Here is a 13,716-nt window from a genome sequence, read left to right as displayed (position 1 = left end):
TTTACTTAATACCAATATCGCATACCGTTATCATCATTGTCATCATTATCTACATATTATGAGCATGCGCTTTCCACATGGCTCTACTTTAAGCAGTAATGGTTCGCAATAAATACAGGAGTACCACATATCGTGGGAATGCACAACGAAACCAAAACACTTAACTGTATCCAACCCGACATATGAGCAGTGGAAGGTGGCCCTGACCAGCGAGACCCTGGATCAGCAACTTAAGTTGGTTCAGCAAGTCCGTCAGTCAGCTAAAGCCAGTGGCGCCTTGGACTAGGAGTGCCACCGAAGTTGCTCGAGCAACCTTCCTCTCTTTAAATAAAAGTTTTCTCTCTCTCTCTCAAAACCGAAATATGTGAAGCACTTACTCACGCACATTCAAGTGTTCCTTAAATGTGTTACATTGTCCAAAATGGGACATTTTCTAGATTGACTTCATAACGTTTGTGTGGCTTGTTCTATGCATTAAGAGACTATGTGCATCATAACGAATTTTATTTTACCACCGGAAGATCGCGCACGTGTTCCGGCTTCGATGTTCGGCGATGCAAGTCCCTTTTCTGGGACTCGCACGCCAACTCCTGCCATGCACATCGAGCGGAAGTGGTGTTTTGACTGCGCAGCTACGCCGACACCGGCGGCCTTCAGCTGGTAATGCGCCCCACATCTACGGGGTGCGCCCTGCAGGCAGCCACTGGAACACATCTGGCTGTGCTCGTACCTGGGACGCAAGAGTAAAATTTAGGCGCATGGTATAGGAAGATAAAAACACGCTATAAGAAACCACTTATCACAACTGCAGTCATATAAGCAGCAGAACCGCGTTACGTGTTCCATTAGACTTAGATGCGCGCGGTCTTGAATGATGAGAAGGTAACCTCAATCTCAAGTAATCGGCCCTGCAGCTATGCAGAATGGAACAAAATGAAAAGTCAAAGTGCGAGCAGCGCGTAGAAGCAGTTTTCAAATCAAATTTCATGGGTTTAAGTTGTTACAAGCAACTGGCTCGCAAGAATGTTGACATATATGCCTGACGGCGGCTGTGAAGCTGCTTGGTATATTCTCAGGGAACTACCTAATCCGAAGACATTCAGCCGATTGTAGAGGCCTAGCAGCCAAACAACAGTGCAGGCATCTTCCAGGTTTCACGCTGGGGAATGATTGGTTCCTAGGATGCAACAATCTCACGCTTTCGTTGAGAATCTCCGGATCAAAAAACTGCTGGACTGATATCTATCTTCCTAATGCAAAATTTGTTCGCAGCTCATCAGCTGTTCCAGCTTTTCGATAGATTGAGGCAAACAATTAGAGCAAGACATGCATGTGCAATTACAGACAACTTGTTTTTCACACACACTCCTTCTTCAAGGAACACTCCACAAGAGTTCTTGATTGTGATGAAGGGAGCTTTCTCGTCAGAGAAATAGATGGATATATGCTCGACTTGCCGCACCAATGCCCTGTTCTGCGTTCAGTGACTGATTGATGCCGATGACGCTGCTAGCGAGTCAAGTGAACGTGGCGAACGGCGGCTGCCATGCGTTTTGACTTGGGCGTGCGGGAGAAATGGCGCCAGGAGCGCGCGCAGCTAGAGCAGCGCGTTGCCCCGGCTGCGGAGCTGGTTACGAGGGAGAACGGCGACGCCTCGAATCGCAAGAACGGGCGCCAGAGAACCGCGCTATAATAACGATCAAATATGAAGTGTGAAGACAGTCCGATTCAGCTGCTACTGGGCTCGCTAAGTATTTGTCGTTCATCACTCCACATCATCTTCCTTGTACAAAGCTGCGTCCACTGTGTAAGCCTGTGCGTGTGGAAGGCGATTAAAGGCCGGCAAAAATCTCGAGAGGACTCAGAGCTCTCGCACCATTGGGTACGTTTCTGGCAGTCGAGGTCTCCCTCCCCAATAAACAACAAGGTCCTCTGCGAGCCTTATGCGACTCTGAGACACCTATCTGTCCTCTAAAACTGTGGATAAATCAGTTTGAATGAAGGCAGAGAGCCCTGGAGAGAGAGCGGTCGATTTCACTGGGTGCTAGAAGGATCCGAGAGCTTCCTCCTGATAAAAAGCTACTTTTTGCACTTTCAAGTGCACATACGGAAAACGTCGGTCAATGCTTCATTAACTAAGGAAAAAAATTGCCGACGATTACGTTAATTTCTAATGCCGGATTTGAACGCAGCTCACCAGCTGTTTCAGCTTTTCTATACATGAGGCAAATAATGCTAGCAAGACATTTGTGTACAATTACAGACAACTTGTTATTTCAGAGCGCAGCTGTTTTCAGCTCTTCCCTGCATTTCGCGGCGTCGCCGTTGTCTCTTGTAACCAACTGCTGAGCGCGCTCCTGGCGCTATTTATCCCGCACGTCCGAGCCGAAACGCATGACCACCGCCGTTCTCCACTGCGTGCGCTGTTCGCCACGCTGCCCCAGTGCGCTTGTCTTTTTTTTTGAAAAGGACAAAAAAATCAGGGTCATGGCAGGTGCGGAAGGACGAAGAGACCACCACATTTTCTACACTGGACGAATCATGAGATAATTACGATGTAAAGGAGACATTTGTCTGACTACTTATCAGAAACTCTTAAAGACGATTAAATTTCACATACATCTATCCTAGCTGGGATAATAGCCACAAATTTGGTGTTTTATTTGGTATTCTTGGGGATGTTTGCGCACGCCTAGTAATGGAGCTCAGAGCAGCGATCATCTCAACAAACGGCTGGGAGTTCTTCTGGGGGCAAACTTACACATATGATATGGCGTTGCCTTTCATCTGTTTATTGCGGCCGGCCGCGTATGCCGTCTAGAGTTTTATCGGATGAGATTCTACCTTTGAACCAGCAAAACGCATTCGCAACTCTCGGCCCCAAATCGGTTTGAAAGAGCTTCGCGTGTGCACCACTCCCGTGTGCACTTACCAGCACCGGTTCCCACCTGCCAGTGATCCGGTGAGAGTGCCGAAGGCTGCACGCCTTCGAGCACATCCGTCGACGATGCGGCTGCACGAGCACGTGATGTGGCCCGCAGAGTTTCGACCGGTGCGCCCTGCACGAGAGCCATCGCCTGGTGGACACGGAGCCCGCTATCACTGAGCCAGAACTTCGTGTATTGTCGGTCACCCAAAGGCCACTGATGATGGCAACGCTCACTGCGGGTGCAATAGAAACCGCGAGTGATCTCAGGGTTGGAGACGGGTAAGCTGAAATTTTTAGGGGTAAGCTAAATTTTTTTTTTGCCGCATAAGAGAAGACACAATGTCTATGCTACACCAACGAGAGTAGGCAGTATTTCCTCGGAGCAGCAACTGCAATTCAGACAGTGCAAATTCTAGCGGAATGCGAGTCCCAATGAATTTTTTCTTTCAATATGGCTTCAGTGCATCAGTGGCCTGAGAAAGCGTGCGAAAAAGGGGCGAGATAAAACCGAACTGTGTAGGCAACCTGCGTTGTAATTTTTCCGAGTCAATCGCCGCGGCGTTACACATAGCTTAGCGAGAGGAGCAAGAGCATATTTTAAGCGAAACTCTAGTGACTTTCAAGACAGTCTCTTTCTAGTACCTGACAGAAATCTGCCTTACAACAGTACGGCAAAGCCATTTTTACATTTTTCCACATGCCCGAAACAGGTAACATTGTTAGACAAAATTTTGTTGATTTTTTTGTGGTAGTCTAATATGTCGGGAATTGGGCCCAATTTTATGAGTTTCATATCGAGGAGGTTCCGCTGCAAAATCTGAAAATGGGAATATTTGAATGGTGTAGCTGTAAGACATATAAAAAACAAATATATTAACTCTGGATGTACGCAAAGGTATAAATTATTGATACAGATGTAGGTAATAAATTAGATGCACACGACACAAAAACAACAAAAGGAGAAATAATAAAATTGCACAGATCTCGTACGGCTGAAAACTTCCGGCAAGCAATCTAGACTCATGCAGTCAGCAACATCATGAGGGGAACAGGGAAGAGGTCCTGGGAAGAGGCGTGACCTGTTTTGTAATCTTGCTGTAAATAATGTAAGTTACGAATACCTATTTTTGCAGGCATATGTAACCAGCAGAGCAGATACTTTGCGAAGCGGAATCACGTTTACGAATTCCTGGGAGATATTGTGGGAAGACTGGCGTGCGAAATCCTCGACGCAAGTGCGACGCACCACTTCAGAAGCGTACGATGAAAATACCGCTCACGTCAAAGACATAAAAGTAGTGTTTAGGCCGTGAAGCTTGAGACACACACCCGTATACCTTCTTATCAATCAGGGTAGCTTACCGATATTTCCTGCGGAGCTTACGCCCATAGCGACTTGGATGAGTCGATACCATGCTCTCAGCGTTAGCCACGAGTTGCACAGAGCGCCTCCGGTCACGGGTACAGTCGTTGGTGTCCCCAAGTTTTCCTAAAGCTTCTACACGTGTTTCGTACGAGACCTTGAAGTCGGGGTCCTTGGCTTCTTGCTCAATCTTAATCGAGAAAACGTATAAAAACAGTTAATCGTGCACTGCATCCATAACATGTACACGCGCTTTACACTATCTGTGGCAGTTTTGAAATGATTGCCGCCGGTGAGATAAAAGCTGAGGTATACGTAGTTTCTGAACCAATATCAAGAGAAAAACCTCGCCATTTCTCCTCTTACCCTTGTAAATTTGGACTTGACAACAACAGAATATTCATTTGACACATCATCTATCAGTGATTTTGATTTAAATAAAAGAAAGACGGGCGTCATCACTTACTATATATTACGGGGCTAGATAAACAAGATAGTCTAGAAACATGGACATCATCTCGCACATATCTTTTAGCATTGAAGCCAGAAAGCTGCCACTTCAACCACTCAACTCGCAGCTGAAAATGCCACGAAGCAGCGGGGCAGAGGTTACTCGCCTCTGAAGTCGAAGCAACTGTGAATGCTGACGGTATCAGACAGCTTATTCTACCCGAGAGCACCGTCAGACTAGCATCCTCGTCTGAAGTTGAGAAGGAGCTTTTCTCGTGAAGCGATATTCCCGTAATGAGCAATAAAAAAAGTAATCAAGGTTTATTGAGAAATAACTTTCTTATGGGAACGAAAGAGGATTTATGGAAATGTTTTCACTTTTGATTTAAGCGCATATAACCGAACGGAATATTATCAGCAAAGGAAAAAAAATTCACTGTGGCTTAGCTTTGTTAAGCCCGGTATTTGCGAAAGCAATATCCGCACCTACGCCATGGTACAGCTGGTAGTGTAGCTGGTGGTGGCGCTTGTGGTTAGACTTGTGGTGATGCATCGGTTATACAATCCAATCCAATCCATCCCATCAAATCCAATCCATTCCATTCCAATCCAATCCAATGCAAACTAATCTAATGTAATGTAATGTAATCTAATCCAATCCAATCCAGTCCAGTCCAGTCCAGTACAGTCCAATCCAATCCAATCCAATCCAATCAAATATAATCGAATATAATCCAATCTAATGCAATCAAGGTCAAATGAAGGTCAATGGTGGTCACGGCCGCGGCACGGCAAAGGCGTGTAAGTGCTAGTATTGCTTTCGCAATAAAACTAATCTATGGAGCTGCTGCAGGCTGCCCTAAGAGCGGCGCAAACATTTTACGTGAACACCTTCATTACAGTGAAAACTGTGTACAATCACTATTTCCACAAATAAATCACGGAAAATCGATTGCGAAACGCCTCATGTGAAACACTACCCCTGGTAATTGCGCGAATTCTCGGAACGCGCCCCCAACAGCTGACGGGTAACGCTAGCGCGAGCAAGTTGGAACGAGACAGATAAAAGAAAACAAAACGAAGCCATGTTTATAATTTAAAAGCAAAGAGCACTATCGGTCGCCTTCTGCCCCGCCCAAAAAACCGGCAGCCCAGAGAAAAGGCCCAGGGCGTCGTGTACAAAATTCCGTGTTCCGTCTGCCCGGCGTAATAATACTTATAGAACATAATACTTATAGAACATGGGCTGCGGTTCAACTACTATAATCTGACAGAGAGCGGGTGGTATGGCGTTTCGGGTAACAATACGCGCCCATGGTTGATCGCGAGAGCTTGCTCGCCCAATGAACGCTGCGGCCTATTGCTGCAATGACGTGTGTTGGCCACAACGTTGTCAGCGCTAACGCATACAGCTCACGTCTCTCTCTGATCATCCCACGTACCTCAAAGCGGGATTCAAGCGTCCACTAACACAGGGAGGCAGTTATGCGCACTTCCTTTCCTTATCAACGCCACTGAACACAATGAACGCCGATGGCCTTTGGATTCACTGTCGCGTTTCAACCACAAAGTTGTCAATGCCAACGTATGCAGTGCAAATCTGTCACTACCACCACGAAGCTTACAGCACGACTGAAGTGTCTACTGTCCCAGAGGGCCAGTCATGCGCCATTTCCTTCCATTACTTTATGTGTTGGCAACGTGGCATCGGCTTTGGTTATGAAAGTCATTTCAAGGTTAAACTTGTGGCCACGACGAAACTGGCTTTAGCCTAGCGCAAGGAAGCTTTCCCTTCAACACGCCCACACTCAATACGAGCATGGAATGAGAGGTAAAGGAATGAGACCAGCAGTTCTTGAGCGTCTCAGGTGAAGCGGGGATGCTTTGCAGAAAGTGCGGACGCGGGTGGATGACATGGGACGCGTCGCTGGCGTTGCGTTCAAGGAAGCGGCAGAGGGGAACCAGGGTGTAGTAGGAGTGGAGAGGAGCACACGGAGACGCCGGTGGACTCCCGTCAACAGACCCAGGAATTTGGCAATAGCCGGAGACGCATAGCCGCGATCAGTCGACAGCGTCACGAAACGCCGTAGGCTTAATGCAGGTGACCAAAGGGGGCCCCTCAGCAGCATGGACTCACAGTCCATCACCTGCCACCTCCACGCTTCAGTCTCTGAACTCTGCGACGGAGTCTCCCTTCACACCTCGGTTTCGTCGCACTCAGCTAACCGCTCCTCGTGCTCACTAAGCTTTTCATCGTCACCTTGCAATCACCATTCGCGCATGCACACGCGCAATGCTGGGCTGGCACATGCAGCGCTTCGTTGTCGACGCACCACTGTCGATCCCTGACAATTTGTTGCCCACCTCACAAAGATATTTGCATTTCATCCTCTACAGAAACTAGCATCCGATCTCCATGGAAGTGACCAGAAAAAAGAAAGTTTGTGGTCGAAATGGACAAAGCTTAATGCCACCTAAAAGTGAACGATACAATGCCCGCGATTTAAACGGATGCCGCGTTCCTCCCATGGGCAGCATGGCCTGAATATATTATAAACGGCTTAGTGTAGGCTAACTACATTAATTATCGCGCAGCACCTAAAATTTAAAAATATTAGATGCTCAGATGGTCTCATGCCGTAACCTGCGTATGTAGAATGCGTTTTTAGGATTATCCTATTCCAACCGATGGCTTTCCGCGCTTGCGTATTCCGTTGGCTGAAAGTGGCCTTTAAGAGCTGACCAGAATCGGTGCCACTAACTTACCTCAGACTGCGCCGTAGCTTCTACAGGAAACGAAGGCACAGGCAAGCCTAGATCCAGAGCCGGTACACCTAAGGTCCTATTGTCTCTTCTGGCTGCAAAATAAAATAAAATTGGGCTAAACAAGAGCATTTAGATGAGGGAAAGAGAGATGAAGCGGGAACAAACGTTGTTAATGAGAAGCTATTCTTACCTGAAGGAGGTAGCCTCGTATCTGGCGGCAGCATTCAGAAGGCTAAGCGCGCTCGCAAGTGGAACGCGCTAGGCGTGCGTGCCTAATGCACTGCTGTTGTTGTTGTTGTTGTGACTGAGAGAAGGATGAAGAGGAAATTGCACGGGCCTGCTACTGGCTCGAGCCAAGCCACCACCGCTGCCACGTGCAGATAGAGGAGAGTTAAAAGATCAGAGGAAAGAGCAAAGGGAAAGAAAAGACGCGCGTCGCAGCAACAACTGCGTCCGCCGGAGCGGACGCTGCTCAAAAAGAAGCGGCCGAAGCCGCGCTCGCCGAAGCGAGAACAGATACTATAATGCACTGCTGAAGGAAAATAGAAACAGAAAATAGTGCGTTGCTTGTGGTGAGCGAAAAATAACAAATGCATTGCGGACAGGCTTCGTGGGTAATACATTTGTCATCAGCGTGACAAAAAACGATGATATTGCGAATGAATCGGTCGAGATCTGTGATTTTGTATTTTGCGTGTGTCGTCTTTTTCCATTTCACGTTTTCGCTGTCCCCGCTGGCCGCCGTGTTATACTCTTTCTGGCCGCCTCCCTTTTACTTTTGAGAAATTGGCGTCGAGCTCAACGGCGTGACGACAATTTGGACCAATCTGAAACGCGGACAAATACGCCTTGCTCGCCGGTAAATTGGTTTTTGAGGAAAGGAAGTGTGTCTGTCATATCTCGGTGGACACCTAAACCTCGCCGTAACGGGAAGGGAGGAAGATGGAGCGACGCGTTAGACCGCACGGCCACAAAACAGCGCGGAGGGATACACCTCTCTTTATTTTTTTCTGCGGACTACTTCCGTAGCCTTCACCGCGTTGCACATGATGTATGAAACGGAGTATAGTGATCGAATCGGCGGCATTAACCACTGATGTCCACTAGGGGGCTGGATGGCGCATCGAGCTCCCGAAAGTGAAACCACCGGAAGTAAGCGGCATTGTCCCGGAAGTCAGCCTTTGGCAGTGCGCGATTTTGGACCTCAGCACGATTTTTTAGCTCCAGTTTTGGTTTTCCACATAGCATTTTGTCTTGTCGCCGTTCTCGTCTTTTTCCGTGACAATGCCTACGTGTTGCGCCGTGATCTGAGAAAGGAGACCAGCAAAGTCATCGGGAAAGACGCTTCAAAAATTAGGGTCCATTGTATCGCAATGGGACGACACTAGCAGACGAGTGAACATCACTACACACGGTGACACAGCAAGCCACTATAGTTTTGCGACAATAGCCTTCATAAAAAAAAGAAAATGCTGCGGTTGTTCACTGATGTGTGCAAAGAAAAGGAGGGTACACTTTAGCTGCGCCCTAAGGGTACTACGCGATAGCTTTAATGAGCAAATGTGAACTTGTGCGTGATTGTTTATTCTCTGCTGTGCATTCATAGACCACCCACTAGGAATCGTCATACCACTCCTGGTGTGGTGGTGCAGCGGTTAATTGATGCCCCAAAAGCATTCCTTCTCTATTTTGCTGCCCATGTATAATTCCAGTCTGCCTAAATTATACAGATTTGCTTAGCGGAACACATCCTAGTTTACCAGTGATACCAGTGGCACGTTAAAGGCCACTCTTTTTAGACCTCATAATACAACCACCTACTTAGATTTACATATGTGTTTTCACTGCAAAACCAAGACTAAACGATATGCAAAGATATGCATTATATGCTAAACTATACTGTGTGTTATATAGAAATCTTTTGTTAAAGATGTGCTGTTGACCAATTTCAGGATCGACCACTTGTCACTCTGCCAGTTCCCTGTGTGTTGTCCTGGTAGGAACAGCGAAAAGCTAATGATCTTTGACTTCCCTTCACTGTCCTCTAGAGAATAGGATGGAAATGCTGCTAATGAGAACAAGCCCTTATCTGGACGAGGTCATCTCGCTGAGAGCCGAAGCTCCCAGAACAACGCCAAGCGACGAGTTGATTGCGCGAAGATCGTGCTGTCCATCAACGTAATAAACAAGCTGTTCGACCTAAAAACCAAACAAATAGCGCTGCAATGGCTTATGTAGATTATTCGACAAAGAACCAAGAACATAATGGTCGCCAGCAATTGGTATGGCGGCGACGATCGTTAGACTGATGGTATTGCATCTGTGATTAGAGAACTCTGAGGACGGGTATTCTCGGCGTGCGCGGTGTCGAACACGGCCTGGTGGTCTGTCCCAGTCTTGCAGCCATTGTTTTTGTTCTGTTTCATATTCTTTATATATTTCTGCGAGTTCTTTTATTTCTTGTTATTTTGTTACCGGCTGAGTGACAAACTGTAACAACTTTGCTTAATACCGATGTCGCATACTGTTATCATTATCATTATCAACACATTATGAGCACGTGTTTTCCACATGGCTCTACTTTAAGCAGTAATGGCTCTCAATAAAGACAGGAGTGTTTTTGTGCAGCTGTTCGTTGACCTTTGGTAGCGCAACAGACAAAACTCTCAATTCACTACTGATTGGCAACTCACCACAGAAATATGTGCAGAACTTGCTCACGCACATTCAAATGTTCTTTAAAAGTGCTGCATTGCGCAAAATGTGTTTAGACTTACTTCATAACGTTTGCGTGGCTTGTTCTTTGCAATCAGAGACTGTGTGCGTGATAACGAATTTATTTTACACCCGGAAGATGCGCGCACGTGTTCCGGCTTCGAAGTTCGGCATGCAAGGCCCATTTCTGGGGCTCGCACGCCATAGGAGTTCGCTTGCTACCATGCGCTTGAACTCCTCCCAGGCTCATCGAGCTGAAGTGGTGTTTTGGCTCGAGAGCGACGCCGCCTTCAGCTCGTAACGCGCCCCGCACCTACTGGGTGCGCCCCGCAGGCAGCCACTCGAGCGCATCTGGCGGTGCTCGTACCTGGGACACAAGGGCAGAACTCAGGCACATGGTTTAACGTGGTAAAAACTATTCCTAACCAGTCACCACAACTGCAGTCATAAGCTGCAGAACCTCGTTAGGTGTCCCAGTAGTCTAAGATGCACGTGGTCTTGAAAGATAAGAAGGCGACGTGAATCTCATGTAGTCAGCCCTGCCGCCCCGCACAATGAAACAAAATGGAAAGTCGAAGTGCAAGGAGCGCAGAGAAGCAGTTATCAATACAAATTTCAAGGGTTTAAGTTTTTACGAGAACCTGACTCACAAGACTGTTGACATATATGCCGGACGCGGCTCTCCAGCTATTTGGTATAATATCCGAAAATACCTAATTCGAAGACATTCAGCCCAATGTTTAGACTTAGCAGCCCAACAGCAGTGCAGGATTCTTGCAGGTTTAAGTCTGGAAAATGTTTGGTCTCTAGGATGCTCAATGACACGCTCTCGTTAAAGCATATCTGGATCAAAAAATTGCCGACGACTACGTAACTTCCTAATGCGAAATCTGAGCGGAGCTAATCAGCTGTTTCAGCTTTTCGAGAGACTGAGGCTAAGAATTCGAGCAAGACACGTATGTACAATTACAAACAACTTGTTATTTTTCACACATATTCCTTCTTCAAGAAACACTCCGCTAACAGTTCTTGATTGTCATGAAGGAAGCTTTGTGGTCGGTGAAAGAGATAGAATATATACGCTCGACTTGCTGCAACAATGCCTGGTCCTACGTTACGCGACGAAGAGAGGGCAGCGCCTGACTGATGCCGCTGAAGCTGCTGACGAGTCAAGTTAATGTGGCTCACGGCGGCGGCTATGAGTTTCGGCTTGGGCGGGCGGGAGAAATGGCTCCAAGATCACGCTGCCCCGGCTACTGAGCTGATCATGAGAAGAAATGGCGGCGCCGCGGAACGCAGGAACCGGTTCCAATGGGCTGCGCTCTAATAACGATCATACGTAATGCCTGATGATTGTCCGATTCAGCTGCCCTGCGCTCGCTAAGTACTTGCCTTCGTCATTCTACATCAACTTCCTTGTAAAGAGCCTCGTCCCTTGTGTAAGCCTATGCGACCGGGAGGCGATTAAAGGCCGGTAAAAATCTCGAGAGGACTCAGAGGACTCGCACCATTGGTCGATTCGTTCCTCGCCGTCGAAGTCTCCCTCTCCCCCTCTTAAAAACAACGTCATTTACGGGCCCGTATGTGACAAGCTGACCTCTAAAACACGGTGGATGAATCTTAATTTCAACGAAGGCAGCGAGCCCTAAAGAGTGGATTTCATTGGGGGCAAGAAAGATCCGGGAGCTCCCTCTCGATAAAAAAACTATTCTTTGCTCTTTCAAGCGCACTCGCGGAACACGTCGGTCATTGCCTCATCAACTAACCAAAAAAATTGCCGACGATTACGTTACTTCCTAATCGAAATGTGAGTGCCGCTGATCAGCTTTTCCAGCTTTTCGATAGATTGAGGCAAATAATACGAGGAAGACATTGATGTACCATTGCAGACAACTTCTGATTTTAGAGCGCAGCTCTTTTATGCCCGTTCCCGCGTTTCTCGGCGTCGCCGTTGTCCCTCGTAACCAGCCCCGCAGCTGAGGCAACGCGCTCCTGGCGCCATTTCTCCCCTACGTCCGAGCCGAAACGCATGGCCGCCGCCGTTCGCAACTGCGTGAATATTCAACATTTTCATTTTATTCAAATGTATTCAATCTTTCATAACAATCCCTTACAATATTTCAATATTCAAAATTTTTGGCCAATAATGTTGGACATCGCAAGAGCGGCCGCCCCAGGCTCAATGTCTCTGTGAAGTCGTAGCTACTGACGCTACCCCAATGCGCTTAACATCCTTTTAATAAAAGGGGGAAAAATAAGGGTAACCGAAGGTGGGTAAGGACGAACCGGCCGCCACAATTTTTGACCAGGACAAACCCTGAGAGAATTACGATCTACAGGTCACACATTTGGCTGTCTACATATTAAAAACTACCAAAGACTTAAATTGGACGTAGATATATCCTAGCTGAATGAAACGTCACACATTTGGTGTTCTATTTGTGCTTTTTTAGGATGTTCGCGCACTCCTAGGGACGAAGCTCAGAGCTGCTATCATCTCAACAAACGCCGGGTAGTTCTCCCTGGAGGACACTTAGACATGATATGGCGTTGCATTTCATCTGTTTATTGAGGCCGGCCGCCTATGCAGTCTCGAGTGTTATCCGGTGAGATTCCACATTTCAGCCAGGAAAACGCATTCGCAAATAAAACTTCCCATGTTCGCCACTCCCGTGTGCACTTACCGGCACCGGTTGCCACATGCGGGGATCCGGTGAGGGTTCCGAAGGCTGCACGTCTCCGAACACATCTGTAGACGACGACACTGCCCGAGCACGTGCTGTGCCGTGCAGAGTTTCGACCGGTGCGCCCTGCACGTGAGCCATCGCCTGGTGGACACTGACCCCGCGATCACTGGGCCAGAACCTCGGGTATTGTCCGCCACCCAAAGTGCAGCGATGATGGCAACGCTCACTGCGGGTGCAATAGAAACAGCGAGTAATATCAGATTTGGAGTCAAGTAAGGTAAGAGATCTCGAAATTTCTTTTTTTTTTTCTGGCAGGAGAGAAGACGATGTCTATGCTACACCAACGTGAGCAGACAGTGTTTCCTTGGAGCAAAAATAGCAATTCAGAAATTGGATAGTCGAGCAGAATGCGAGTCCCAATGAAACTTTTCTTTGAATATGGCTTCAGTGCATCGGTGTCTGAAGAATGCGTGCGAAAAAAGGGCGAGATAAAACCCAACTGTGCACGTAACCTGCGATGTAATTTTTCCGTGTCAAACGCAGCGGCGTTACACATAGCTTAGCAAGAGAAGCAAGATCATATTTTAGGCGAAACTCCAGTGACTTTCACAAGAGTCTCTTTCTAGTACCCGACGGAAATGCAAGTTACAACAGTACGGCAATGCAATTGTCGCATTTTGCTACATGCCCGAACCTCTTTGCATTGTTAGGCAAAATTTCGTTGTTTTTTTCTTTTTGTGATATTCTAGTATGTGGGGAGTTCGGCCCAAATTTATGAGTTTCATAATTTCATATCCAAGAATTTC

At 47.3% G+C, this 13,716-nt stretch overlaps 2 protein-coding genes across 4 annotated transcripts in view; both read right to left on the bottom strand.

The window, feature by feature from the left end:
* LOC149342665 (uncharacterized) overlaps window positions 1-11,348 on the bottom strand; it is a 45,618-nt gene extending 34,270 nt beyond the window's left edge. The window contains exons 1-4 of one of the 3 annotated variants that reach the window (XM_089545132.1): window positions 7,699-11,348; window positions 7,509-7,600; window positions 4,292-4,482; window positions 2,933-3,162 (exon numbers count right to left, since the gene is read on the bottom strand). In XM_089545132.1, coding sequence (XP_089401258.1) covers window positions 2,933-3,162; window positions 4,292-4,482; window positions 7,509-7,600; window positions 7,699-7,732 — 547 coding nt within the window. In that variant the 5' untranslated portion in view covers window positions 7,733-11,348. The remainder of the gene's footprint in view (window positions 1-2,932; window positions 3,163-4,291; window positions 4,483-7,508; window positions 7,601-7,698) is intronic. The other 2 variants (XM_089545131.1, XM_089545133.1) reach the window with 2 other exon arrangements.
* Window positions 11,349-11,894: 546 nt separating this feature from the next.
* The window catches only part of LOC149342661 (uncharacterized), an 86,135-nt gene continuing 84,313 nt past the window's right edge, over window positions 11,895-13,716 (bottom strand). The window contains exon 6 of the mRNA XM_089545134.1: window positions 11,895-13,136. Within this exon, the coding sequence (XP_089401260.1) occupies window positions 12,845-13,136 (292 nt within the window). The 3' untranslated portion in view covers window positions 11,895-12,844. The remainder of the gene's footprint in view (window positions 13,137-13,716) is intronic.

The sequence above is a fragment of the Amblyomma mixtum genome, chromosome 5 (assembly GCF_055824585.1).
Source record: "Amblyomma mixtum isolate Tamu chromosome 5, ASM5582458v1, whole genome shotgun sequence".
Classification (NCBI taxonomy): domain Eukaryota; kingdom Metazoa; phylum Arthropoda; class Arachnida; order Ixodida; family Ixodidae; genus Amblyomma; species Amblyomma mixtum.
Note: the sequence above shows the minus strand (reverse complement) of the source record. Positions and strands in the feature narration are given on the sequence as shown.